Source organism: Carassius auratus, chromosome 8, assembly GCF_003368295.1.
Source record: "Carassius auratus strain Wakin chromosome 8, ASM336829v1, whole genome shotgun sequence".
Taxonomy (NCBI): Eukaryota; Metazoa; Chordata; class Actinopteri; order Cypriniformes; family Cyprinidae; genus Carassius; species Carassius auratus.
In genome coordinates this window covers 26,478,823-26,504,203 of record NC_039250.1, presented here as the reverse complement: position 1 = coordinate 26,504,203, position 25,381 = coordinate 26,478,823, and the positions used below count along the sequence as shown (strand labels likewise).

Genomic DNA, 25,381 nt, shown 5'->3' with positions numbered 1-25,381 from the left:
TACTGTATACGTTTAACATTTTAGATCTGACTATTGTGTTCCCTAAATATGTTAACACTATACATATTAATGCATGGACATATTCTAGATCAGCGGTTTTCAATTCCAGTCCTTGCACCTCCCTTCTCTGCCTATTTGCTTCATATTTCTCTTATCTTACACACCTGATTCAGATAACCAGCTCTTTAGAAAAGTTACGTGAATGAGTTGTGTTCCGATTGGCATGGTCCCTACACATTGTCAAGGGGAAATCCGTTTACTTCGGAACATGAATTCATGGATTTGCGCTGCACTGCGGTGTCTTCACACACAGACGAAACTTAATAGACAAGTGTGACATAATATACCCCTGTAAATAAAGACAATATAAATTCTCGCCTTGCACACTTCAATGCCCTTTGAATGGAATACATGCTCGCTTAGAACAGGAATCATAGTGAATATCCAGTGATGTCCACTTGATCCAGTGATGTACAGGGCACTTATGTTCAAATAGAACAAGTGTCTGACGTGATAAGAGAAACATAAAATATTCAGAGTGGGTGGGGGGTGCAAGGACTGGAGTGAGACCACTGTTCTAGATCACTTAATCCTACCCCATTCTGGGGCTGTCACTTTTAGTTCGAAAATAGATAGCACAATCAATCGGACCAACTCTGGGAGTGTGCATGCTTTGCTTCTGGGATTGCCTGAGAAAGTTTGGCCCTTGCTTCTCTTAGTGCTGCCTTATCACCCATTCTGAAAGCAGAGTCACGGGACTTCAGCAGTGCACACATATCTGCAGTCATCCATGCCTTCTGGTTGGAGTGTGTAGTGACTGTCTTGGAGTCTGTGATGTCATCAATGCATTTACTGATGGAGCTGGTCATCGATACCGTAAATTCCTCCAAGTTGATGGAGTTGCAAGTTGTTGCAGGCTATGTGAATATGCGCCACATAGTCAGCTTAAAGCAGTCCAAGAGAGCAGTAATGGTTCCTGCCGGCCAGGTTCTAATCTGCCTCTGAAATCCCTCCGTATACTTAGTTGAAGCTGAATGTAGTCCAATTTATTGTCCAGTGAGCAGACATTGGAGAGCATGACAGACAGGAGAGACGGCCGGCTTGGGTTTTTTTTTTAGCCCAGCACAGACTCCTGCTCTTTTCCCACGCTTATACTTCCTCTGCCGGAGACAGCTCATGATGTCACTACCAGTGCGACTATAGTATAAGTTGGCACCAGAAGAACATTCATCCACTTCTTCGACTGATGCTTGCGTACAAAGCATGGCAAAAAACCTAGAGGATGCAGTGTCTCGTTCACTACTAAGGGAATCATGGTTACATAATGTCAGTGATATTATCCCCTACGGCCAAAGGCCTAGGCTGCATACCCCAAACTTCCCAAGGTTCCAGGGGCTGTAACCAACCCAAGAAAGGTAATGAAGCTACCGCACTTACCCCTTATCATAACAGGATTTTAGAAAATAATGCAAAGTACTAGCATGCAAACTTACCACAGTGTGGATTTTAGAAAGTCCAAAAAGCCTTCACGTGCACACATACCATAACATGGATTTTAAGAACCGTTCTAGGGGGCCCTTGTGGCACTCTGAAGGAGCAGCCCATAGATAGAAATGGTGCAGCCCACCAACAATACATTGAGAAGTCCTTAACTCGATCTATGGTAAAATGCTGGAATGGCTAGCGGTAAGTTAGCTAGCTAAGGGAGCAACACACCCAGTTCTCAATTGAGAGGGGGCTTGACCTAAAGCATGTACTAAACCGCGTATGCCCTGCCTTTTAAGCGAAATGTATCCTTAAGGTGCTTAGATGGCAAGGAGGGAGTTTTAAGAGATGTCTCCCACATGGACAGAAAGCAGGCCAGCATCTTTTCATCTTCTCATAGCCATTCTCTCCTTTCGAATGTTGGCATAACTAGTATGCTGGAATCTGTGGATACGGGACAATAATGGATTGTTTTGTTTTTTTAAGATGGAGTGCAGCTTAATCTGAGAAGTACATGATATAAATCATCTGTCCAATGCAACACACAGCATGCATTCAGCTCCCACAGCTAAACACTCTCCATCCCAACCACTAAATTACCTCAGAAATCAAGCACAAATTAAACTATTGCCACAAATGCATAGCTATTACCACAAGAGGAGTGCAATCATGCAAACGATATCTACAAAGTCTGGTAAATACTCACATCCCCCTCAGAAGTCCCGTGAATGCATCACAATAAGCACAGGCCATCTCCTCGTAAGACGAGTGCATTAAATTCATGATTATCCCTCACAAGACATAAGCAATGAATGCAGAGTGCATCCAACTCCCTCAAAGGGTGAACTGCATGCTTCAAACAAAACAGTCAACAAAGACAAAAAAGAGAATAACGTGTTCTCCCATTTCTTTTTTAATCTATAGTCGCACAAATAGTGGCGTCATGTGCTGTTGCTGGCCAACATGTTGTTGGTGTTTTCGTATGTATGCTTCAGAAACGGGTCACGATGAGGTGTTTCCTCATTGCAACCCCTAGAGGATGCAATACAAAGTTCCCTTGAAAGGGAAACTGTACTCGTCAACTTAAGGTATAAATAACTGATAAGAGGTGATAAAAATAATTTGACATTTTAATTATATTGCACAAGGGTTTACTCATCCCTACTTCTTCAAATAACACTTTATTAAAAATCACTGGACTACAGTGGTGCTGGATGTGGAGATACCCCCTGACAATGTAAAGTTCTTTGAGTGCTTAGAAAAGTGCTATATAAATGTAAGGAATTATTATTATTATTAGCACATACAAATAAATGACAAATCTCTGACAAGCATAATATGTGGAAAATTAAGTAGTCTTGATATATAGTATATTTATTATTTCCCGTGTTTTTACAAGAGAGAATGGTGTTTAAATGAAAACTGAAATGTTTTGTTGCTTATTATGTATCCAGTGATTTTTTTTTTATTATTTGTTACTAGATGTTTTAGTAAATCATGAATTGACAGATTTACTCCTACTGTTTATTTTATTTATTATTCTGGAACTGAATCCACTCCATTTGGAAAGTAAAACTTTCAAAAGAAGTTTAGCACATTCAAAACTTTTTCTTTTCTTTTTTTTCAGAACAACAACAAAACAAAGCAAATATATTATATATGTGAAAAAGGGTGATATACAAAACATTACCATGTTGGCTTCTGAGATATGGTCAATACTGGCAACTTCAATGGCCATGGCAACATTCACAGGAGGTCCTGTGGAGACATGTGAGAAAAGGAAAATTAATGATCTGACTTCCAAAAGATAAAAACAACAAAAAACCCTAATATTTAAGATTTTATCTAATTAATATATATATATATATATATATATATATATATATATATATATATATATATATATATATATATATATATATATATATATTTAAAATGTAATCAAATTCAATCCCTGGACACCATTAGTAAAACGTCACATCCACTAGTGTTCTTTTTGTAGAATGGTACTGTATGTTTATAAAATAATGGGGTGTATAATCACAAAAAAAGCCTTTGAATGCCTTGGATTTGTTGTAAATCATATGACAGAAAAAGCTATGAATGGGACTGTATAATTTTTTTTATTAATTACGAATATATTTCATTATATATTAGCCTTTTTATTTTATTGGACAGAACAGTGTGAGAAGAGAGAAGCAGCAATAGGGGAACTGGGTCAATAAAGGACTCCAGATACCGCACCATATGTAAGAGCACAATCCACAAGAATATGACATGAATGTGCCACATTGTGAAAATTATGAAGAAGTTCCCAAAGCAATTTAGAACATTTGAAGTCTGGTTTATGCTTGATAAACATGGGCAAGGGTCAAAGGACTAAAAATGTAAGAGCCACTTTTCGGCCTCATTCACTTTACTTTTATCGCTATCACTATAACTTGTATAATTTTTAGCTGGTGCTTGGTTTGGATCGTTTCCTCAAACTGTACTCTGATGTGGGAGCTAATGTTTCAAGGACAGAGTCAAGTCACCGGTGATCTTCACGGACAGAGTCAAGTCACCGGTGAACTTCACGGACAGAGTCAAGTCACCGGTGATCTTCACGGACAGAGTCAAGGCACCGGTGATCTTCACGGACAGAGTCAAGTCACCGGTGATCCTCAAGGACAGAGTCACGTCACCGGTGATCCTCAAGGACAGAGTCACGTCACCGGTGATCCTCAAGGACAGAGTCAATTCACCGGTGATCCTCAAGGAGAGAGTCACGTCACCGGTGATCCTCAAGGACAGAGTCAGGTCACTGGTGATCCTCAAGTAGAGAGTCACGTCACCGGTGATCTTCAAGGACAGAGTCAAGTCACTGGTGATCTTCAAGGACTAAGACATATCACAGCTGCTGTGGAGGAAGGAAGGACGAGTAGAGCAGCTGGAATGGGGCAACAGGGGGCCTGGACCAGCTGGGAGCAGGCCATAGAATGTAAGGTCACCTCGATGGAGCTCTGGCAAAGCGAGCTGCACCGCATAACTTTCCTGATTCGGACAGTGTACGACGTCCCTGGGAAAAGCAGACACACCAACTTGTACATTGTACCCAGCTCGTGGAACGCTGGAGCACATTCTGAGTTCCTGCCCAACAGTGCTTGGCCAGTGGCTATACAACCAGGTGCTGAAATCTATTGCAGACACCATCAGCAAAGAGATCAGCAAAGGCGGCCGAGGGAGCAACACCAATTGCTCAATCACATTTGTTAGGGCAGGAGAAGAGCCACAAGCAGGGAGAAAGGCACCAGCAGGGATCCTGGCATCAGCCAAGGACTGGAAACTCACTGTGGATTTGGAGTAGCAGCTGAAATTCCCCCAGCATATTGTCAGCACAACTATGAGGCCAGATATCAGAATCTAGTCAGGTCACCATTGATCAGGTCCCTGTTGATTTCCCAGAGTCTAGTCAGGTCACCGTTGATCAGGTCACCATTGACCATCCAGAGTCAGGTCAAGTCTTCGCTGACCATCCAGAGTCAGGGTTAGTAACCGTTGACCTTCCAGAGTCAGGACTAGTCACCATGGACGTTCCAAAGTCAGGGCTAGTCACCGTTGACCTTTCAGAGTCAAGTCAAGTCACCGGTGATCGTCAAGGACAGAGTCAAGTCACCGGTGATCTTCACGGACAGAGTCAAGTCACCGGTGATCTTCACGGACAGAGTCAAGTCACCGGTGATCTTCACGGACAGAGTCAAGTCACCGGTGATCTTCACGGACAGAGTCACGTCACCGGTGATCCTCAAGGACAGAGTCAAGTCACTGGTGATCTTCAAGGACTAAGTCAAATCACAGTCGATCTTCAGGAACCAAGTCAAGTCACAGTCGATCCTCAAAAGCACAATCAAGTCCCCAACAATCTTCATGAGCAAAGTCAAATCACAGTCGATCTTCAGGAACCAAGTCAAGTCACAGTCGATCCTCAAGAGCACAGTCAAGTCCCCAACAATCTTCATGAGCAAAGTCATGTCACAGTCAAACTTCAGGAACCAAGTCAAGTCACAGTCAATCTTCAGGAACCAAGTGAAGTCACAGTCGATCTTCAGGAACCAAATCAAGTCACAGTCGATCTTCATTAATCCAGTCAAATCACCACGGATCTACCAGAGCCTCGTCACATCTCAGCCGCACTTCCAGAGCTCTCGTCCTATTCTGTCACGGCCATGGAGGCCGTCTATGAGCTCTCATTCGTTCCGGTCATGGCTAAGGAGGTCCTCCATGAACTCACCGCCTGCCCTGTCATGGCCATGGAGGCCAGCTACCATCTCATCACATCCACAGAGGGCGCTATTAACCTGCTTATGTTCCCTGTTTCAGTCCCATCTGATTAGACTTGCTTTCCTGTGCCATCAACTCCACTGTGGTGGTCCTCTGCTCCGCCCTGGTGGGCCTCTGTCATGCCTGCTCAACTATGGTGGTCGTCTGGTCTGCCCTGGTGGGCTTCCGTCCCATCATCTTGGCTGTGGTGGTCTTCTGCTCCGCCCTGGTGGGCTTCTGTCCCCTCTTCTCAGCTGTGGTGGTAGTCTGCTCTGCCCTGGAGGGCTTTTGTTCCCTCTTCTCAGCTGTGGTGGTCGGCTGGTCCGCCCTGGTGGGCTTCCGTCCCATCATCTTGGCTGTGGTGGTCTTCTGCTCCGCCCTGGTGGGCTTCTGTCCCCTCTTCTCAGCTGTGGTGGTCGTCTGCTCCGCCCTGGAGGGCTTTTGTTCCCTCTTCTCAGCTGTGGTGGTCGTCTGCTCCACCCTGGTGGGCTCCAGCTCCGCCTGCTCCGCTCTGGTGGGCTCCCATGCCACCTGCTCTGCCTTGGTGGACCCCTGTTCCCAAGTTAAGCCCATGGTGGGTCCCTGTTTCCTCTGTCAGGCCCAGGAAGGGTCCTTGTTTCCCATGTCAGGTCCAGGAGAGGCTCCTGATCTCCATGTTAGGCCCAGTTCTGCCTGCTCACTGTGGATTTGGAGAAGCAGCTGAAATTCCCCCAGCATATTGTCAGCACAACTATGAGGCTAGATATCAGAATCTAGTCAGGTCACCATTGATCAGGTCCCTGTTGATTTCCCAGAGTCTAGTCAGGTCACCGTTGATCAGGTCACCGTTGACCATCCAGAGTCAGGTCAAGTCTTCGCTGACCATCCAGAGTCAGGGTTAGTAACGGTTGACCTTTCAGAGTCAGGACTAGTCACCATGGACTTTCCAAAGTCAGGGCTAGTCACCGTTGACCTTTCAGAGTCAAGTCAAGTCACCGGTGATCGTCAAGGACAGAGTCAAGTCACCGGTGATCTTCAAGGACAGAGTCAAGTCACTGGTGATCTTCAAGGACTAAGTCAAATCACAGTCGATCTTCAGGAACCAAGTCAAGTCACAGTCGATCCTCAAGAGCACAGTCAAGTCCCCAACAATCTTCATGAGCAAAGTCAAATCACAGTCGATCTTCAGGAACCAAGTCTTCGCTGACCATCCAGAGTCAGGGTTAGTCACCGTTGACCTTCCAGAGTCAGGACTAGTCACCATGGACTTTCCAAAGTCAGGGCTAGTCACCGTTGACCTTTCAGAGTCAAGTCAAGTCACCAGTGATCGTCAAGGACAGAGTCAAGTCACCGGTGATCTTCACGTACAGAGTCAAGTCACCAGTGATCTTCACGGACAGAGTCAAGTCACTGGTGATATTCACGGACAGAGTCAAGTCACCGGTGATCTTCAAGGACAGAGTCAAGTGACCGGTGATCTTCACGGACAGAGTCAAGTCACCGGTGATCTTCACGGACAGAGTCACGTAACCGGTGATCCTCAAGGAAAGAGTCACGTCACCGGTGATCTTCAAGGACAGAGTCAAGTCACTGGTGATCTTCAAGGACTAAGTCAAATCACAGTCGATCTTCAGGAACCAAGTCAAGTCACAGTCGATCTTCAGGAACCAAGTCACAGTCGATCTTCATGAATCCAGTCAAATCACCACGGATCTACCAGAGCCTCGTCACATCTCAGCCGCACTTCCAGAGCTCTCGTCCTATTCTGTCACGGCCATGGAGGCCGTCTATGAGCTCTCATTCGTTCCGGTCATGGCTGAGGAGGTCCTCCATGAACTCACCGCCTGCCCTGTCATGGCCATGGAGGCCAGCTACCATCTCATTTCCACATCAACCACCAGATGTCACTCGGACTCTAGCAACTCTCATCTGTTGCACCACACCCGAACTACATTCCCCATGAGTCACTGCATCACAATCACCCTGCCACACCTGCACATCATTCCTCAGCCAATTTCCTTGCCACACCTGCACCTCATTTACACACACATAAAAGCAGCACACTCACTCCCACTCTCTGCAAAGTCTTGTTTAGCCAGTCTGACATTTCAGAGCGTTTTCCTTGTGTTTGTTTCTCCTGTACCTGACCTTTTTTATTGTTTATACTGACTCTGATTCTCTGCTGCCTGCCCCCGGACCTTTGGATTGTTTATGCCGACTCTGATTCTCTGCTGCCTGCCCCCGACATCTGCTTGTTTCTGTAATCGATTCTGGTTATCCCTACATACCTGACGCCGTCACTGATCGTTGCCTGTGTGAACATTCTCATCATTTAAGTTATGCACTTGGATCTGAACGTCTCTGTCTCATCATTACAATTTTATCAGTGTAACAAACTGTACTGACTGAACACTTTTTAGATTATACACTTTGAATGAGTCAAATATTCAATGTCTATTCTTCCATATGCATAATTATTTTTAAAAGATGAAAAAGAATTTAATTTTACAAAGGACAACAACATTTCAGGAAGTGTGTGTGTGTGTAGTGCCAGTGCATGAATTTATCAGTCAATATGCAAGATAGCAAAGAGAGTGACATGCAGCATTTCAGGATGTGTGTCCCTCCCTTTTCTGTCCAAGATACTAGAAAATGTAGTAACCTTAAAATTATATTCCTTCTTGGAGAAATGTATGAAATGGCATCTGTGAGGATTTCCAGTCAGGATTTAGACCGTATCATAGTACTGAGACTGCTCTCCTTAGAGTTACAAATGACCCGCCCTAATCATTTGATCGTAGTTGTTTCTCTCTATTAGTGCTATTGGATCTTAGTGCTGCGTTCATCACTTTTGACCACAACATTCTTTTGCATAAACTAGAAAACTTTGTTGGCATTAAAGGAAGTGCATTAGCATGGTTTAAATCGTACTTATATGACCGCCATCAATTCATAGCAGTGAATAAAGAGGTATCATATCGATCACAAGTGCAGTATGGAGTACCTCAAGGCTCAGTACTAGGGCTGTTACTCTTCACGTGTTACCTCCTGCTCTTAGGAGATATCATCAGGAAACACAGTGTTAGTTTTCACTGTTATGTTGATGATACTCAACTCTATATTTCTTCATAGTCTGGGGAAACATACAGATGACGAGTAATTTCTTACTGCTAAATTCAGAAAAAAAAACAGGTGTTAATTATAGGACCTAAAAACGCTGCATGTAATAACCTAGAACATTGTCTAATACTTGATGGCTGCTCTGACAATTTTTCTTCATCAGTTAGGAGCCTAGGTGTGCTATTTGATTGTAATCTATCCTTAGAAAGCCATGTTTCTAGCATCTGTAAAACTGCATTTTTCCATCTCAAATATATATCTAAATTACAGTCTATGCCCTCAATGTCAAATGCAGAAATGTTAATTCATGCGTTTATGAACTCACGGTTAGATTATTGTAATGCATTATTGGGTGGTTTTTCTGCACGCTTAATAAACAAACTCCAGCTAGTCCAAAATTTAGCAGCTAGAGTTCTTAATAGAACCAGGTAGTATGAACATATTAGCCGGGTTCTGTCAACACTGGCTCCCTATAAAACATTGTATAGATTTTAAAATCTTGCTTATTACTTATAAAGCCCTGAATGATTTAGCACCTCAGTATTTGAACAAGCCCTTGTTACAGTATAGTCCTCCATGTCTGCAGCATTCTCAAAACTAGAATACCTAGAACATCAAAATCACCTACGGGCAGCAGCTCCTTTTCCTATTTAGTGCCTAAACTCTGGAGTAACCTACCTAACATTGTTCGGGAGACAGACACGCTCTTGCAGTTTAAATCTATATTAAAGACATATATCTTTAACCTGTTAGCAAGCACCCCCCATTATGAAAGTGCCCTACCTAACTTAAAACTGTAACAGTTCCTTGTTTCAGTGTGCTATAATATAACATAAGTAACATAATTTTGGTGTCTTTGGAAAGAATACCCATTGGGCTTTAGTTTTTATCAACCAGATTTGATAATGCTCAAATATATTTAAAGTTATAGACACTGAAGTAACTTTAATTAGTTTTTACCACCCTGTTTTTTTAATAATAATATATATATATATATATATATATATATATATATATATATATATATATATATATATATATATATATATATATATATATATATATACATACATAAAAATACATGAAATCAGTCCTGGAGCAAATTAGAAAGGTAATGGGTTGAAAGTCACATGTCTCATGAGTTTCTATTCCAAATCTGAAGAAGATCGCATGAAAAATGAGATTCCTGCAAACATTTTTTGAGACTACGTCTAGTTGCACTTTGGATGGGTTAAATGCAGAGCACGAATTCTGAGTATGGGTCATCATACTTAGCTGTATGTCACGTCACTTTAAAATGAAACATTTTATTTTTTTAAAGAAATAAGACACTGACTTTAAAAAAGTTTATTCATTATTTTGAACTCAAAACTCAGTTCAAAAAAAGTGGACATTGCAAAAACTGTAATTTAAAGGACATGAAGTCAAACTGAAACACTTAGTGTACAAAATATTAGTTTAAAAATATAGTACGTATTCTCTTAGAAAAAAAAAAAAAAAACAAATTTGCATTAATGGGGAGAAAATCTAACCGGAATTATAGAATGGTCCGCTTATTATAATCAACTATATATACTGTTTCAGAAATGAGCAAAATAAATGAAGAGCAGTGGGTCCCCAGGTCTGCAGAGGAGAACTACTGACTTACTCAATAAGATAGGTAGGCTTTATAACTAGGTACTTATCCAAACTGACATGTGGTGTGCCTCTCACAAGCTTATTTCTTAGCATATGATTCAACTACATGTGGGCTGGTTGTAATACTCTAAAAATAGACTGTAGAAACTGGAGCACTTTTGTTAGGAACACTAAGTGAGAGGTTTGTTGTGAAAAAAAGAGAGGCCACAAATTGATGCTAACAATTACTGCAGGAGGTTGATCAGTTTAGTACAATCCGCTGTGATAAACATACATATAAAACTCACCTCCAATCCCTGGGCGAAAGTTCCGAGCATAACCTTTCATTAAATCATCCAGATTAGGCAACCAGGATATTTCAATGTCTGTGCCAACATAGTCACCAATATCACTCAGCATGGCCCTATGGGGACAAAACAAACATATAAATATTCAAAATATTCTTCACTTTTTCTTTCACAATTTTATAATAGATGTATATGTGGATGTGTGACGTAATTGCAGTTTGATGGTCACATATTAAAATATATTATGTGCACATATTTAGTTGGAAGTAAACTTAAATACAGGACAACTTGATGGATTGAAAAAGGTTTTAATTACAAGCATTAGGAAAAACAGGATAAAACACAGAATCTGAGCATCAAAAAGCAAAACAAAAATCAAAAATTGCAGAGGGGCTCAGTGAATGCTGGTTACACAATAAGTCAAGTCAAGTCAAATCACCTTTATTTATATAGCGCTTTAAACAAAATTCATTGCGTCAAAGCAACTGAAGAACATTCGTTAGGAAAACAGTGTTTCAATAATGCAAAATGATAGTTAAAGGCAGTTCATCATTGAATTCAGTGATGTCATCTCTGTTCAGTTAAATAGTATCTGTGCAATTATTTGCAATCAAGTCAACGATATCGCTGTAGATCAAGTGTCCCCAAATAAGCAAGCCAGAGGCGACAGAAACGAATAAGAAACAAAACAATAATTTAGAGTCCATAATAGAATAAATAGACATAGACATAAAACAAAATGCAAATGGGGGAACTGAATCAGGAAGTTAAGGAGGTACAAATCCAAGTAACAAAACTGACAATGAGAATATACAACAGAATCTCAAAGTCAAAATCTTTTTAGTCCAGTATTCTCTGTTCAATCTCTGCACCATGAAGTGAAAAGCTTCCACAGGTCCTTCATGATCAGAATCTCCCATGGAGACCAGTCAAGAAGGGACACATGGTCTGAGAACCAAACTTAGGCCTGCCAGAATGGGAACCAGGACTAATCATATTCAAGCTCAAGTTAAAAAAAGCCAGACAACGACTGTACCGCCTGAGACTCCTGAGAAAATTCAAGGTTTCCCCTGGAATTCGTGAGTCAGTCTGAATGATTCGTTCAGTTCCCTGCCGCACGCGATGAGCGTCTGAAGCGGTTCACTCAGAGTTGTAACGTTTAACATCAGCAGCGTTTAAAACATGGTTATGGAACTTCACTGAATTGAAAGCAAATCTGCAAAGGCTATTATTTGCTTGCGATTGGAGATCCTTATTAGATGAACACCGCGTGTGCTGTCTACTGTTCAACAGGTAATAACTTGGGCTACATTCAATTACAGTACACGATACCACTGTGACATTAGTTTGTTGTACGTGTGTGGCTTATAACAGAGGGCAGTCAAGTTGAATGCAGATTCCAAAAGACAAAAAATAGCAGATAAAGATTTTATTAATTTTAATACAATCACACGAGTACGTTCAGCAAGTCATATCATCAGGTGCTAAATTCAGATCTGTGATCGTTTGCTGGCGCTGAGCCAGAGGTAGATGCGTTTTTACAGCGCTGCGCATTATAACCAATCACACAAGATTCTGTTGAGCTTTTGAATGCAATGACCAATCAGAGGCGTTCATATGAGTCATCACTAAAATGTCTGCACTTCCTTCACTCGCTCACTGACTAGAGACCTCTTTCTGGCAAATACTCTCGTCAGATACAACAAAGTGCAGATGTGTGAACGAATCTATAATTAAGATATTGATTTCACAGTGTTAACAGTTTCAATGACTTTAATGGGAGTTTCTGAGAGTGATTTAACTCTAGACTGTCAGTGAAAATGATCTTTCATGATGTAAATGTTATTTGCTCTCTTTCTGAACAATGAAAGATTAGTAGCAATTTTTATATCACATTAACTTTCAATTTTAAATTTATATTTAATATAAAGCCTGTTATATAAAAATTTGTCTCTTTGTTTGCTTGAATCTTTTGTCAAATAATAATAATAATAATAAATCACATTGTTATAAAATGGTTTAATTTCTTTTTACATAATTCGATAAAATATTTGTTTTAAATATTAAAGCCATAGAAGAGATCAATTGCACTGGCCAATGTTATATTGATGATGCTGCATGCACACAAGGTAAGTGTCAGTACCAAAATCAAAGTTTGCAGTATGGCTTGCATAGACTAGTCAAGTCGTCGAGTGATCGACTACTTCAACCACTAGTCACAGCTGTCGGAAACAATCAACTACTCGAGCATGCATTATCCATAATGCATACAAAGAGATTGCAAGTACACTTGAATTTTAGGATTACAATACTTTGTGTAGCTGTTACTTTCTATGACTTTATCTTTGATGCATGTAAAATTAAAATATGTAAGTAATAATTAGGGATGTGCCCGAAGATTAATACTTTATTTGGAATGGCAAGGACAATGTCTTCAAATATGGACAAGGAATAATTCTGCCTGAATATTCGGCTGAAGCTGGCACAGTCTACTTATTGGTGTCACAAACACAGCCTCTGTGGCTCTCTCCGATCACCACCAGAGGGAGCCGTCACCTGAGTATTAACCTCCTTCAAACTACATTTCCCATACACCCCGTACCTGGGGCTGATTACCTGCACAGGTGTCGCTCATCTTCATCCCCTATTTAAGGAACTCACCCTGTTCTCTCAAACGCGAAGTCTTGTTTTGCCCATGCAGACATTACCGAGCGTTTTCCCACTGTTGGATCTTCCGTGTATGACCTGGACTGATTATTGGACTCTGATTCTCTGCCGCCTGCCTTATCGACCTCTGCCTTGTTCTCTCGCCTCTGCCTGCCAGCCGCCAGCCCTGATTCTACGCTCTGTCAAGGTTTATGATTCTGATTTGTCTACGTGGTATCTAACGCCCCTGATTGACCTGTTTCTGTTTACTCTGTGGATTATTGAAATAAAGCTGCTTATGGATCATAACGTCTCTGACTCAGCGTTACAGAAGACTTTGCCAGATATTGATCCAGCGGCTTTCTTCCAGATCACGGCAGAAGTATCCGCTCAAGCCGCGGCGCTGACAGCACATCAGCAGCAGCTGAATCGACTCACCTCTCTCACCGAAGAGATGATCCGAACCCTCCAATCACTCCGCCTGCAAACCCCGGAGGGAAACATTCCAGCAGCACCTCAACCTCAGCAAATGGCCGCCGCCGTGGTCAAACCTCCCGCTTCAGTAAGCCCGCGCTTGGCGTTCCCAGAAAAATTCGATGGATCACCAGACAGATGCAAGGGGTTCCTATTACAATGTTCGATGTTCGTTAACCAGCAGCCCTCGTTATATCCCACAGAGGACAGCCGAATTTCGTTTGTGTGTTCTTTGCTCACGGGGAGAGCACTAGAGTGGGCCACAGCCATCTGGAACGGTGATCGATCAGTTTTTACCACCTTTTCAGCATTTCTACTCCGATTCAGAGAGGTTTTCGAACACCCCGCGGGAGGAAAGGAGGTTGGTGAACAGCTTATCGCACTCCGTCAAGGAGGAAGATCGGCCGCTGATTATGCCCTCTCATTCCGCACCCTAGCTGCACAAACTGGCTGGCCAGTCGACCCTTTACGCCTGCACTTCAGGAGGGGACTGGATGCTGAGCTGCAGACCGAACTAGCCTGCCGAGACGAAGGCAAAACCCTCGAACAACTCATCGATCTGTCCATCAAGGTAGACAATCTGATTCGGGCACGTCGGCCACGTTACCGAACTTCATCATTCACCCCGGTCAACAGCTCAAGCCCGGATCCAGAACCCATGCAAATCGGAGTTACCCGATTAAGCGAGGAGGAAAAGTCACGCAGGCGACAGCACAACCTGTGTTTATACTGTGGCTTGGCTGGACATCTACGGGCTTCATGCCCCACTCGACCGCCGCGACATTCAGCTGCGGTGAGTTATCCCTCTAAATCTTCTTCTATGTTAGAGATACCAGTCAGATTATATGTTAAGGGAGTTAGCATCGAGGTGAGGGCATTGATTGATTCCGGAGCTGCGGGAAATTTTATTGATACCACTTTCATGGAGACTCATAACATCCCTTGTATCCCGTGTACCTCTCACTTGGCAGTGGCAGCCCTAGATGGACGACCGCTGGGCTCCGGCCGCATCCAAACCATCACTGAGGAGTTAGAACTCACCGTCGGGGCCCTCCATTCTGAAAAGATCCACCTCTACAGCTTCCAATCTCCTCATAACCCCATCATCTTGGGACTGCCCTGGCTGGAAAAACACAATCCAATCATCACCTGGTCCACGAAACAGATATCACAATGGTCAGATTATTGCAAAGAACATTGTCTCCATTCCTGCACCCGACCCACGATCACTCATACTTCCCCATCGGCCTCTCCACTGCCTCCAGAGTATGACGATCTCAAGGAGGCTTTCAGTAAAACCAAGGCTGCGCAGCTACCTCCTCATCGACCAGGCGATTGCGCCATTGAACTGATACCAGGCGCTCAACCACCTAAGGGCCGAGTATTTCCGTTATCTCAACCCGAAGCCACAGCCATGAAGGAATATATTGAGGAGGATTTAGCCAAGGGATTCATCCGACCTTCCACTTCACCAGCTTCTGCAGGATTCTTCTTCATGAAGAAGAAGGACGGAGGCCTCCGCCCTTGTATAGATTACCGTGGCCTCAACGACGTTACGGTGAAGTACCGATATCCCTTGCCACTCGTCCCAGCGGCTCTAGAGCAACTACGCCGAGCAAAGTACTTCACGAAGTTGGACCTCCGAAGCGCCTACAACCTGATCCGAATTCGAGAAGGGGATGTCACGCTGCCAGTCTTTGTTTTCCTGGGTGTTCCCTAGTGAGCTCACTTCCCCTTAGGCACTTCACCATAGGCACTTTAATTCCGCTAGTCTGGTTGTGTCTTCACAGTAATTGCACTCCAATTAGAATCGCACAGGTGTTGACAATACTCTGTCATTAGTTTCCCTATATAGAGCTGTCTTTCTCTGTTGTCATCATGGAGTCCTTACCCTATGTGTCTCATGCTCTCGTTCCCCCGAGACTTCCTCTACCTTCTCATTCTTCCGAGTTCCCCGTTTCATCCGGTTCCCTCTTTTGGTTACGTTTGTCTCTCATGACTGTTTATTTTTGTAGTTACCCCTCTGTTTAAATAAAAACCCTTACCTGCATTTGGATCTACCCTCTCTTTGTGTTTTCCCAAACCCAACCGTGACAGAAGGACTCCATCATGCCTAGATCCAGCGGTGTGAGATTTCGAATCGGTTCCCCAGCCACCATGGAGGAACGGAGGGGGAGATTCCGGAACTTAACCACCCTTCATCAAGAGGGAAGGGAGGTGGGTGGCCTGGCGCAATTGTTTTGGACTTTGGCAGTCGGGTTAGGTTACAATGATGCAGCACTAAAGGATTGGTTTAATAATTGCCTGGATGATCCTTTACCTCAATGGGAGATGAAGGGGTTAGAGATCCTGGACTTTTGGGGGTTTACCAATTACCTGCACCATCGTGCTCAGTGGAATGCAACAACCACACCAGAGTTTCCAGACAAGGCTGCCAGCTCAGCCCCACAACCCAAGATGGCCACCAGCCCAGCCCCACAGCCCAAGATGGCCGCCAGCCTAGCGCCACAGCTCAAGATGGCCGCCAGCCCAGCACCACAGCACAAGATGGCCGACTCAACGCCACCGACTCTCCATCGTAGAGGGCGGAGGAGGAGACAGGCAGCTACTGTTCCTCAGGACCCGGAGAACGTTCCCGAGCGAGCGGCTGCCGTCCATGAGGCCATTCCCGATGCGGTGCCCGCTGCTGTTCCGGAGGCGGTGGCCGAGGCTGTTCCCGATGCGGTGCCCGCTGCTGTTCCGGAGGCGGTGGCCGAGGTTGTTCTCGATGCGGTGCCCGCTGCTGTTCCGGAGGCGGTGGCCGAGGCTGTTCCCGATGCGGTGCCCGCTGCTGTTCCGGAGGCCGAGGCGGTGGCCGAGGCCGTTCCCGATGCGGTGCCCGCTAATGTTCCGGAGGCCGAGGCGGTGCCCGATGCAGTCTCCGAGGCGGTGCCCGATGCAGTCTCCGAGGCGGTGCCCGATGCAGTTCCCGAGGCGGTGCCCGATGCTGTTTCCGAGGCCGAGGCTGTTCCCGAGAAGGTGCTCGATGCTGTTCGAGAGGCCGAGGCAATGCCCGATGCTGTTCCCGATGTGGTGCCCGCTGCGGTTCTGGAGGCCGAGGCGGTACCCGCTGCTGTTCCGGAGGCCGAGGCGGTGGCCGAGGCCGTTCCCGATGCGGTTCCCGTTGCTGTTCTGGAGGCCGAGGCGGTGCCCGCTGCTGTTCCGGAGGCCGAGGCGGTGACCAAAGCCGTTCCCGATGCGGTTCCCGTTGCTGTTCCGGAGGCCGGGGCGGTGGCCGAGGTCGTTCCCGATGCGGTGCCCGCTGCTGCTCCGGAGGCCGAGGCTGTTTCCGAGGCGGTGCCTGATGCAGTTCCCGAGGCGGTGCCCGATGCAGTTCCCGAGGCGGTGCCCGATGCTGTTCCCGAGGCGGTGCCCGATGCAGTTTCCGAGGCGGTGCCCGAGGCAGTTCCCGAGGCGGTGCCCGAGGCAGTTCCCGAGGCGGTGCCCGATGCAGTTCCCGAGGCGGTGCCCGATGCTGTTCCCGAGGCGGTGCCCGATGCTGTTCCCGAGGCGGTGCCCGATGCAGTTCCCGAGGCGGTGCCCGATGCAGTTCCCGAGGCGGTGCCCGATGCAGTTCCCGAGGCGGTGCCCGATGCAGTTCCCGAGGCGGTGCCCGATGCAGTTCCCGAGGCGGTGCCCGATGCAGTTCCCGAGGCGGTGCCCGATGCTGTTCCCGAGGCGGTGCCCGATGCAGTTCCCGAGGCGGTGCCCGATGCAGTTCCCGAGGCGGTGCCCGATGCGGTTCCCGAGGCGGTGGCCGATGTGGTTCCCGAGGCGGTGCCCGATGCAGTTCCCGAGGCGGTGCCCGATGCGGTTCCCGAGGCGGTGGCCGATGCGGTTCCCGAGGCGGTGCTCGATGCTGTTCCCGAGGCGGTGCCCGATGCTGTTCCCGAGGCGGTGCTCGATGCTGGTCCCGAGGCGGTGCCCGATGCAGTTCCCGAGGCGGTGCCCGATGCAGTTCCCGAGGCGGTGCCCGATGCAGTTCCCGAGGCGGTGCTCGATGCTGTTCCCGAGGCGGTGCTCGATGCAGTTCCCGAGGCGGTGCTCGATGTTGTTCCCGAGGCGGTGCCCGATGCAGTTCCCGAGGCGATGCCCGAGGCGGTGCCCGAGGCTGTTCCCGAGGCGGTGCCCGATGCTGTTCCCGAGGCGGTGCTCGATGCAGTTCCCGAGGCGGTGCCCGATGCAGTTCCCGATGCTGTTCCCGAGGCGGTGCCCGATGCTGTTCCCGAGGCGGTGCCCGATGCTGTTCCCGAGGCGGTGCCCGATGCTGTTCCCGAGGCGGTGCCCGATGCTGTTCCCGAGGCGGTGCCTGATACAGTTCCCGAGGCGGTGCCCGAGGCTGTTCCAGAGGCGGTGCCTGATAGAGTTCCCGAGGCGGTGACCACAAGGCCGTGGTGGTCTTCTACTCCGCCCTGGGGGACTCTGGCGGTGACCACGAGGACGTGGTGGTCGTCCGCTCCACCCTGGGGGACTCGGGCGGTGACCACGAGGACGTGGTGGTCGTCCGCTCCGCTCTGGGGGACTCCGGCGGTGACCATGAGGACGTGGTGGTCTTCTGCTCCGCCCTGGTGGACTCCGGCCTCGACCACAAAGACGTGGTGGTCTTCCGCTCCGCCCTGGAGGGCTTTGACTTTGACCACAAGGCCGTGGTGGTCTTCCGCTCCGCCCTGGTGGACTCCGGCCTCGACCACAAAGATGTGGTGGTCATCTGCTCCGTCCTGGTGGACGCCTCAACATGCCCTTCATGGACTTATGTTTTGTGTTTTTTGAGTTCTGTTTCTGTCTGTTCCTTTTAGTTTAGTCTGGCCCTCCTTCCCTCCCCCTGAGCCTCCACCTGTCCGCCTCCCTCCTGGACTCCTTGTTTTGTGTTGCACCTTTCCATTCCTCCTGGTTGCTCCTGTCCCTGTTTTCTGTCCCTCCGTCCCTCCCCCTGGTCCGCCGCCGTTCCACCTCCCTCCTGCCTCTTTTTCTGTTGGGGTTTTCCTGGGTTTAGGTGGAGCATCTGGTAGCTGCTCCGTAGGGAGGGGGTAATGTCACGCTGCCAGTCTTTGTTTTCCTGGGTGTTCCCTAGTGAGCTCACTTCCCCTTAGGCACTTCACCATAGGCACTTTAATTCCGCTAGTCTGGTTGTGTCTTCACAGTAATTGCACTCCAATTAGAATCGCACAGGTGTTGACAATACTCTGTCATTAGTTTCCCTATATAGAACTGTCTTTCTCTGTTGTCATCATGGAGTCCTTACCCTATGTGTCTCATGCTCTCGTTCCCCCGAGACTTCCTCTACCTTCTCATTCTTCCGAGTTCCCCGTTTCATCCGGTTCCCTCTTTTGGTTACGTTTGTCTCTCATGACTGTTTATTTTTGTAGTTACCCCTCTGTTTAAATAAAAACCCTTACCTGCATTTGGATCTACCCTCTCTTTGTGTTTTCCCAAACCCAACCGTGACAGGGGATGAGTGGAAGACGGCCTTTTCAACCACCACTGGGCACTACGAATACCGGGTCATGCCGTTCGGCCTTTCCAACAGTCCTTCCGTGTTTCAAGCCTTTGTGAACGACATATTCAGGGATATGTTGAATCGTTGGGTCATAGTCTACATAGACGATATCCTCATCTACTCCGAAACGTATACAGAACATGTGAAACAGGTCAAAGCCGTCCTCCAACGCCTAATCCAGCACCAACTGTATGCTAAACTGGAGAAATGTGAATTCCACAAGCAGACTATCTCCTTCCTGGGTTATGTAATCAGCGCTGGAGGAGTAGCCATGGAGGAGGGGAAGGTTCGCGCTGTAGTCGACTGGCCCCTACCCCAGACTCTCAAGGAACTACAACGCTTCCTGGGTTTCGCTAACTTCTATAGAAGGTTCATCCGCGACTTCAGCTCAATCGCAGCACCAATGACTTCTATGGTTAAGAAGGGCTCTCAACGTCTCCACTGGTCCTCCGCCGCCCTCAACGCCTTCCAGGCCCTCAAGGATAGATTCACCACAGCGCCCATCTTACATCATCCTGATCCAGAGCAGGAATTCATTGTGGAAGTCGACACTTCAAGTTCAGGTCTCGGGGCTGTACTCTCACAACGTCAGGGAGATCCACCGAAATTATACCCATGTGCCTTTTATTCTCGAAAACTAAACGCAGCCGAGAGGAATTATGATGTTGGAGATCGCGAGCTCCTGGCTATGAAAGCGGCATTCGAGGAATGGAGGCACTGGCTAGAGGGGGCTAAACACACCTTCACAGTCCTTCCGGATCACCCCAACCTAGAATACCTCCGGTCTGCCAAACGCTTGAATCACAGACAAGCCAGGTGGTCACTCTTCTTCACAAAATTTAATTTTCAAGTCACTTATCGTCCGGGCTCCCAGAATACCAAAGCAGATGCACTCTCTCGTCTCTACGAATCCAACAACCAAACTCCAGACCACGAACCCATCATTCCTTCCACGATCATTCTTGGACCCATCCAATGGGACATTATGACTGAGATCATTGAGGCCCAACGCATCGAACCTCCACCTCCTGAGACTCCCCAGAATCGCACATTCGTCCCTCAAACACTGAGACAACGAGTACTACATCAGGTCCACTCTACCCCAAGCTCAGGACACCCCGGTATAACCGCCACCATCCAGCTCCTATCTAACCGCTTCTGGTGGTCCTCAATGCAAACTGACACCATCAATTACATTAGAAACTGTATCACTTGCAACACTAACAAATCATCCCATCAATTACCCGCTGGTCTTCTTCACCCGTTACCCGTTCCTCAACGTCCTTGGTCCCACATAGCCATCGACTTTGTGACTGATCTGCCTCTCTCACAGGGCAAAACCACAATCCTATCCGTGATCGACCGCTTCTCCAAAGCCTGCCGCTTCATCCCATTACCCAAACTCCCGACTGCCTTCGAAACAGCAGAGGCACTTTGTGAGAATGTGTTCCGGTTCTATGGCCTCCCGGAGGACATTGTCTCCGATAGGGGTCCCCAATTTACCTCCAGAGTATGGTCGGCATTCTGCCAACAGTTGGGCATCAATGTTAGTCTCACATCAGGTTACCACCCACAATCCAACGGACAGGTCGAACGCCTGAACCAAGAACTCTCCCATTTCCTCCGATCCTACTGCAATCAGAATCAAAATGATTGGAGCCGCTTCCTGCTCTGGGCCGAGTACGCACAAAATTCCCTTCAAAAACCTTCCACTGGCATGACTCCCTTCCAGTGCATCCTAGGATTCCAACCTCCTCTCTTCCCATGGTCTGGCGAACCATCCGAATTACCTGCAGTGGATGCTTGGCTGAGACGCTGTGAGGAGACCTGGAACAGCGCTCATGTTCACCTTCTCCGAGCAGTTCGTCGGACCAGAAATCAGGCCAACCGACACCGCAGAGCTCATCCGGATTACCAGCCCGGACAATGGGTTTGGCTGTCCACACGGGATCTTCGCCTAAGACTACCATCCAAGAAACTTAGTCCCAGGTACGTGGGGCCTTTCAAAATCCTCCGTCAAATCACCCCAGTATCATTTAGACTATCTCTCCCATCTCATTACCGTATCTCACCCACTTTTCATGTCTCCTTGCTCAAGCCCGCTGGTGGACCGAGAGGAGCGGAGAACCTAGAGGAGGCTGGTGACCAGAGAGCGCCTCCCCTCATCATCGATGGCCAGGAGGCCTATCAGGTACATGAAATCCTGAATTCACGTCGCCGGGGCCGAGTCCTACAGTATCTGGTCGATTGGGAGGGGTACGGTCCGGAGGAAAGGTCCTGGGTCAATGCTGATGACATACTGGATCCCACTCTTATCACGGACTTCCATCGAGATCACCCAGACAGACCCGCTCCTAGACCCCGAGGAAGACCCCGGCGACGATCACCTCATCGCGTCAGGAGCCGCTCGCAGGGGGAGGGCTCTGTCACAAACACAGCCTCTGTGGCTCTCTCCGATCACCACCAGAAGGAGCCGTCACCCGAGTATTAACCTCTTTCAAACTACATTTCCCATACACCCCGTACCTGGGGCTGATTAGCTGCACAGGTGTCGCTCATCTTCATCCCCTATTTAAGGAACTCACCCTGTTCTCTCAAACGCGAAGTCTTGTTTTGCCCATGCAGACATTACCGAGCGTTTTCCCACTGTTGGATCTTCCGTGTATGACCTGGACTGATTATTGGACTCTGATTCTCTGCCGCCTGCCTTATCGACCTCTGCCTTGTTCTCTCGCCTCTGCCTGCCAGCCGGCAGCCCTGATTCTACGCTCTGTCAAGGTTTATGATTCTGATTTGTCTACGTGGTATCTAACGCCCCTGATTGACCTGTTTCTGTTTACTCTGTGGATTATTGAAATAAAGCTGCTTATGGATCATAACGTCTCTGACTCAGCGTTACAATTGGCTAGATAACAGTTAAGGGCATCAGGCAATATTATACACAGACCACTAAAGTGACGTAAAAAGTGTGTGAAGTGAATGAATGCAAGCTTTATGAATGAAAAAAGTGCAAATCAAAGACAGCATTGCTCTTGCCTCTCTTTGCATCTCTCAGAAATCAGAGCTTGGCATGAGTAATATCACCTATAATAATACATCATACACGTTCTATTATTTATATTTAAAAAACAATTATTTAAACCTCAGGCTACGATATGATACAAAATGGAACAAGCAGCGCGCTCACCAATCAAACAGCCGTGCTGCTCGTCTCAGTCTCTCAAAAACCAAAACCAGTTCTCTCTCAAGAACAGGCTAATAATCAACTTACATGCGGATACATTTTCTATTTGGCCTACATGTTTGCATCTTTATATTTTGCTGGTTTGCCTGGCACACGCACATTTGTTTAGTGAAGTTCACAAAAAGACTCGCTTAAAGAGTGATAAAAATGTGTGCATTGAATTGATTCAGTCATGTTCAAATGATCACTAAACGTTTGTCATGGCATCTCTCAGCTTGCTTGATAAATATATTTGTAGAAATTAATAATTATTTTAGTTTAACGGTGATAACTATGAAAAAAAAAAAGATGTATGACATTCTATCCGAATGCAGATATGAATAATTCTGTAATTGTTACAGATGCAATACAGATACAAATACTGGCTGTTATATGAACATTTTACAATATCATAATATATATCATAATTGTATTATTTACATATGTAATTAGGATTTGATCATTCATATGATCAGTAATTCAAGTATTTTTAAAATAAGAAATCGACGAGCAGAAATCTGTAGTCGTGCAACCCCTAGTTTGCAGTAACAGATGTGACTGTAAATGCAGTATTCATATTGACCCATGATAGATCAATTTTTTGAAAATAATGCCATAAATAGATTTAATTAATTAACTTCTATTAACTAAATTAAATCAACTTTTGGTGTTACCACAATATGTGTTTAAAAAAAAAGCTTTTGTCCTAGGTGCACTCATGGATTGTTTTTTCAGGTAGCTTTGCAGGTAGGTTTCTTGAAGTGCCTTGGAGACATTGCCACAGTTCTTCTGGATTGAGTCTGTCTCAGTTTGTTCTGTTTCTTCATGTTATACCAGACAGACTGATTAAGAATAGATTAGATCTCTGTGTGGAGCATTGGCTGCTGTCAGACTCCTTGTGCAGACAAACATCTCACTGGACTATTACAATTAATGTCAAAAATAATTTTTGGAAATGTAAACTGATATTTACTGCTGACACACTACAGCAAAATATAAAAATAACTGACTTAAAATATTTTTTTGTTGGTGAAAATAATAGTGGCCTATGACTTTTGCATAATACTGTATATTTATCAGTTATTTAAAAATCACTAAATCAGTCTGTTTATTTTGGGGAGGTGGGGGGGGGGGGTTCTGACACAGTATAGCTGCACATCTCAAGTGTCAGTTGAGAATGGCATGTGCCAATGACACTTGTGACGTGCCAATGGATTGTATCACTGACATTAATAAATATCTAAAATATGTATTTACATATTTTGTAATAAGTAGGCTTTATAAAAAAAGGACCCACTTTAAGTCATCTTAACTACTATTTACATAGATTTTAATAAGGGCTATCAATAGATAAAAAATTTGGTTACACTTACTTTTGTCCCGAATACCTGTGTACTTACGTAGTAACTAAATGTGTACATAGTATGTAACCACAGTTTAAGTACACATTGGTATTTTGTACCTACAGCTGTAATATTTCTGTAACTACACACATGTAACCACCCTCAGGATGGTTTGTGTAAATACAAATGTGCATCAGGACATTGGTAACTACACTTCACTAAGTACTCATTTAACAGGAATTATATAACTACATTTTGTAACCACATGTATAAGAGTAATTGGAACCATTTGATCCAGGGGGTAATGATTAACGATTATTTTTTAAACGATTAATCTAGCGATTATTTTTTCGATGCATCGATTAATCTAACGATTAATTTTTTTCAGACCGATTCGATTTCGATTATCTCCCCATTAATTGACTACAAACAATTTATACATGTTGATTTACATATCTCAATGAAAAAAACATGAATTCCTTAACATTGCAATATATGTTTATTGCTCTTAAAATTACAAAATAAAAGACTGACTAAGAATGCATTACTTTGCACTTGTATAGAGATAGCATTCAATAAAACCTTGAAGCCTTGAAAACACATAGATTACTGAAACAAGCTTACTGAACACATAGGGCCTAGCTTACTGAAAACAATTTCTTCTTTCAGATGAAAATAACAACAACTTGATGTTATTGTTACCAGCATTCAATAAAAAAGGTCACCCAAAATACTTATTTAGAGCAATTGAAAGAATACAGTAACCAATGTAAACTTGAGGGCTTTAAGCTAATACAGAGAATGCTTTTCCAAAAAAAAATAAAAAATTTACAGTGGGAGCCAGCAGCCTGTCATGGAGAAAAAAAAATCTCTGAATGCTCCACGTGAAACTTTGGCATTCCGCCCTTTTTCTATCGTGTCTAATGATTTTGGTTAATATGCACGAGGGAGAGAGAAAGAGAGAGAGAGCGAGAGCAAGACAGCGCTTGTGTAGTTTAAAGACTGTGAGTGCGCGAGCGCGCGTGAAACTTTGGTGTTTCGCCCTTTTTCTATTGTGTTTAATGATTTTGATTAATATGCACAAGTGAGAAAGACAGCAAGAAGCGCTCGTGTTGTTTGAAGACTGTGAGTGCGTACGCAGCCGGGACTCTTTCTCGTACGTGCCCTGTCAGGCGCAGCAGTCATTCTATTCTACATCACTCACCGATCAAATAAGGCTTTGACAGCCGCCAAAAAAAAGATCAATGCAGAAAACCCCCTGGATTGGTTATATAACGTTGGACAGAATGTTGATCCGGCCATCGCGTATATTCAGCCCACATAAGGTAAACGTTTTGCAAACGTTTTTTAG

At 45.5% G+C, this 25,381-nt stretch overlaps 1 protein-coding gene across 1 annotated transcript in view; it reads right to left on the bottom strand.

The window, feature by feature from the left end:
- The window catches only part of LOC113107807 (gamma-aminobutyric acid receptor subunit delta), a 62,316-nt gene that overhangs the window by 26,544 nt on the left and 10,391 nt on the right, over positions 1-25,381 (bottom strand). Inside the window, exons 2-3 of the mRNA XM_026270533.1 lie at positions 10,809-10,924; positions 3,176-3,243 (exon numbers count right to left, since the gene is read on the bottom strand). Coding sequence (XP_026126318.1) covers positions 3,176-3,243; positions 10,809-10,924 — 184 coding nt within the window. The remainder of the gene's footprint in view (positions 1-3,175; positions 3,244-10,808; positions 10,925-25,381) is intronic.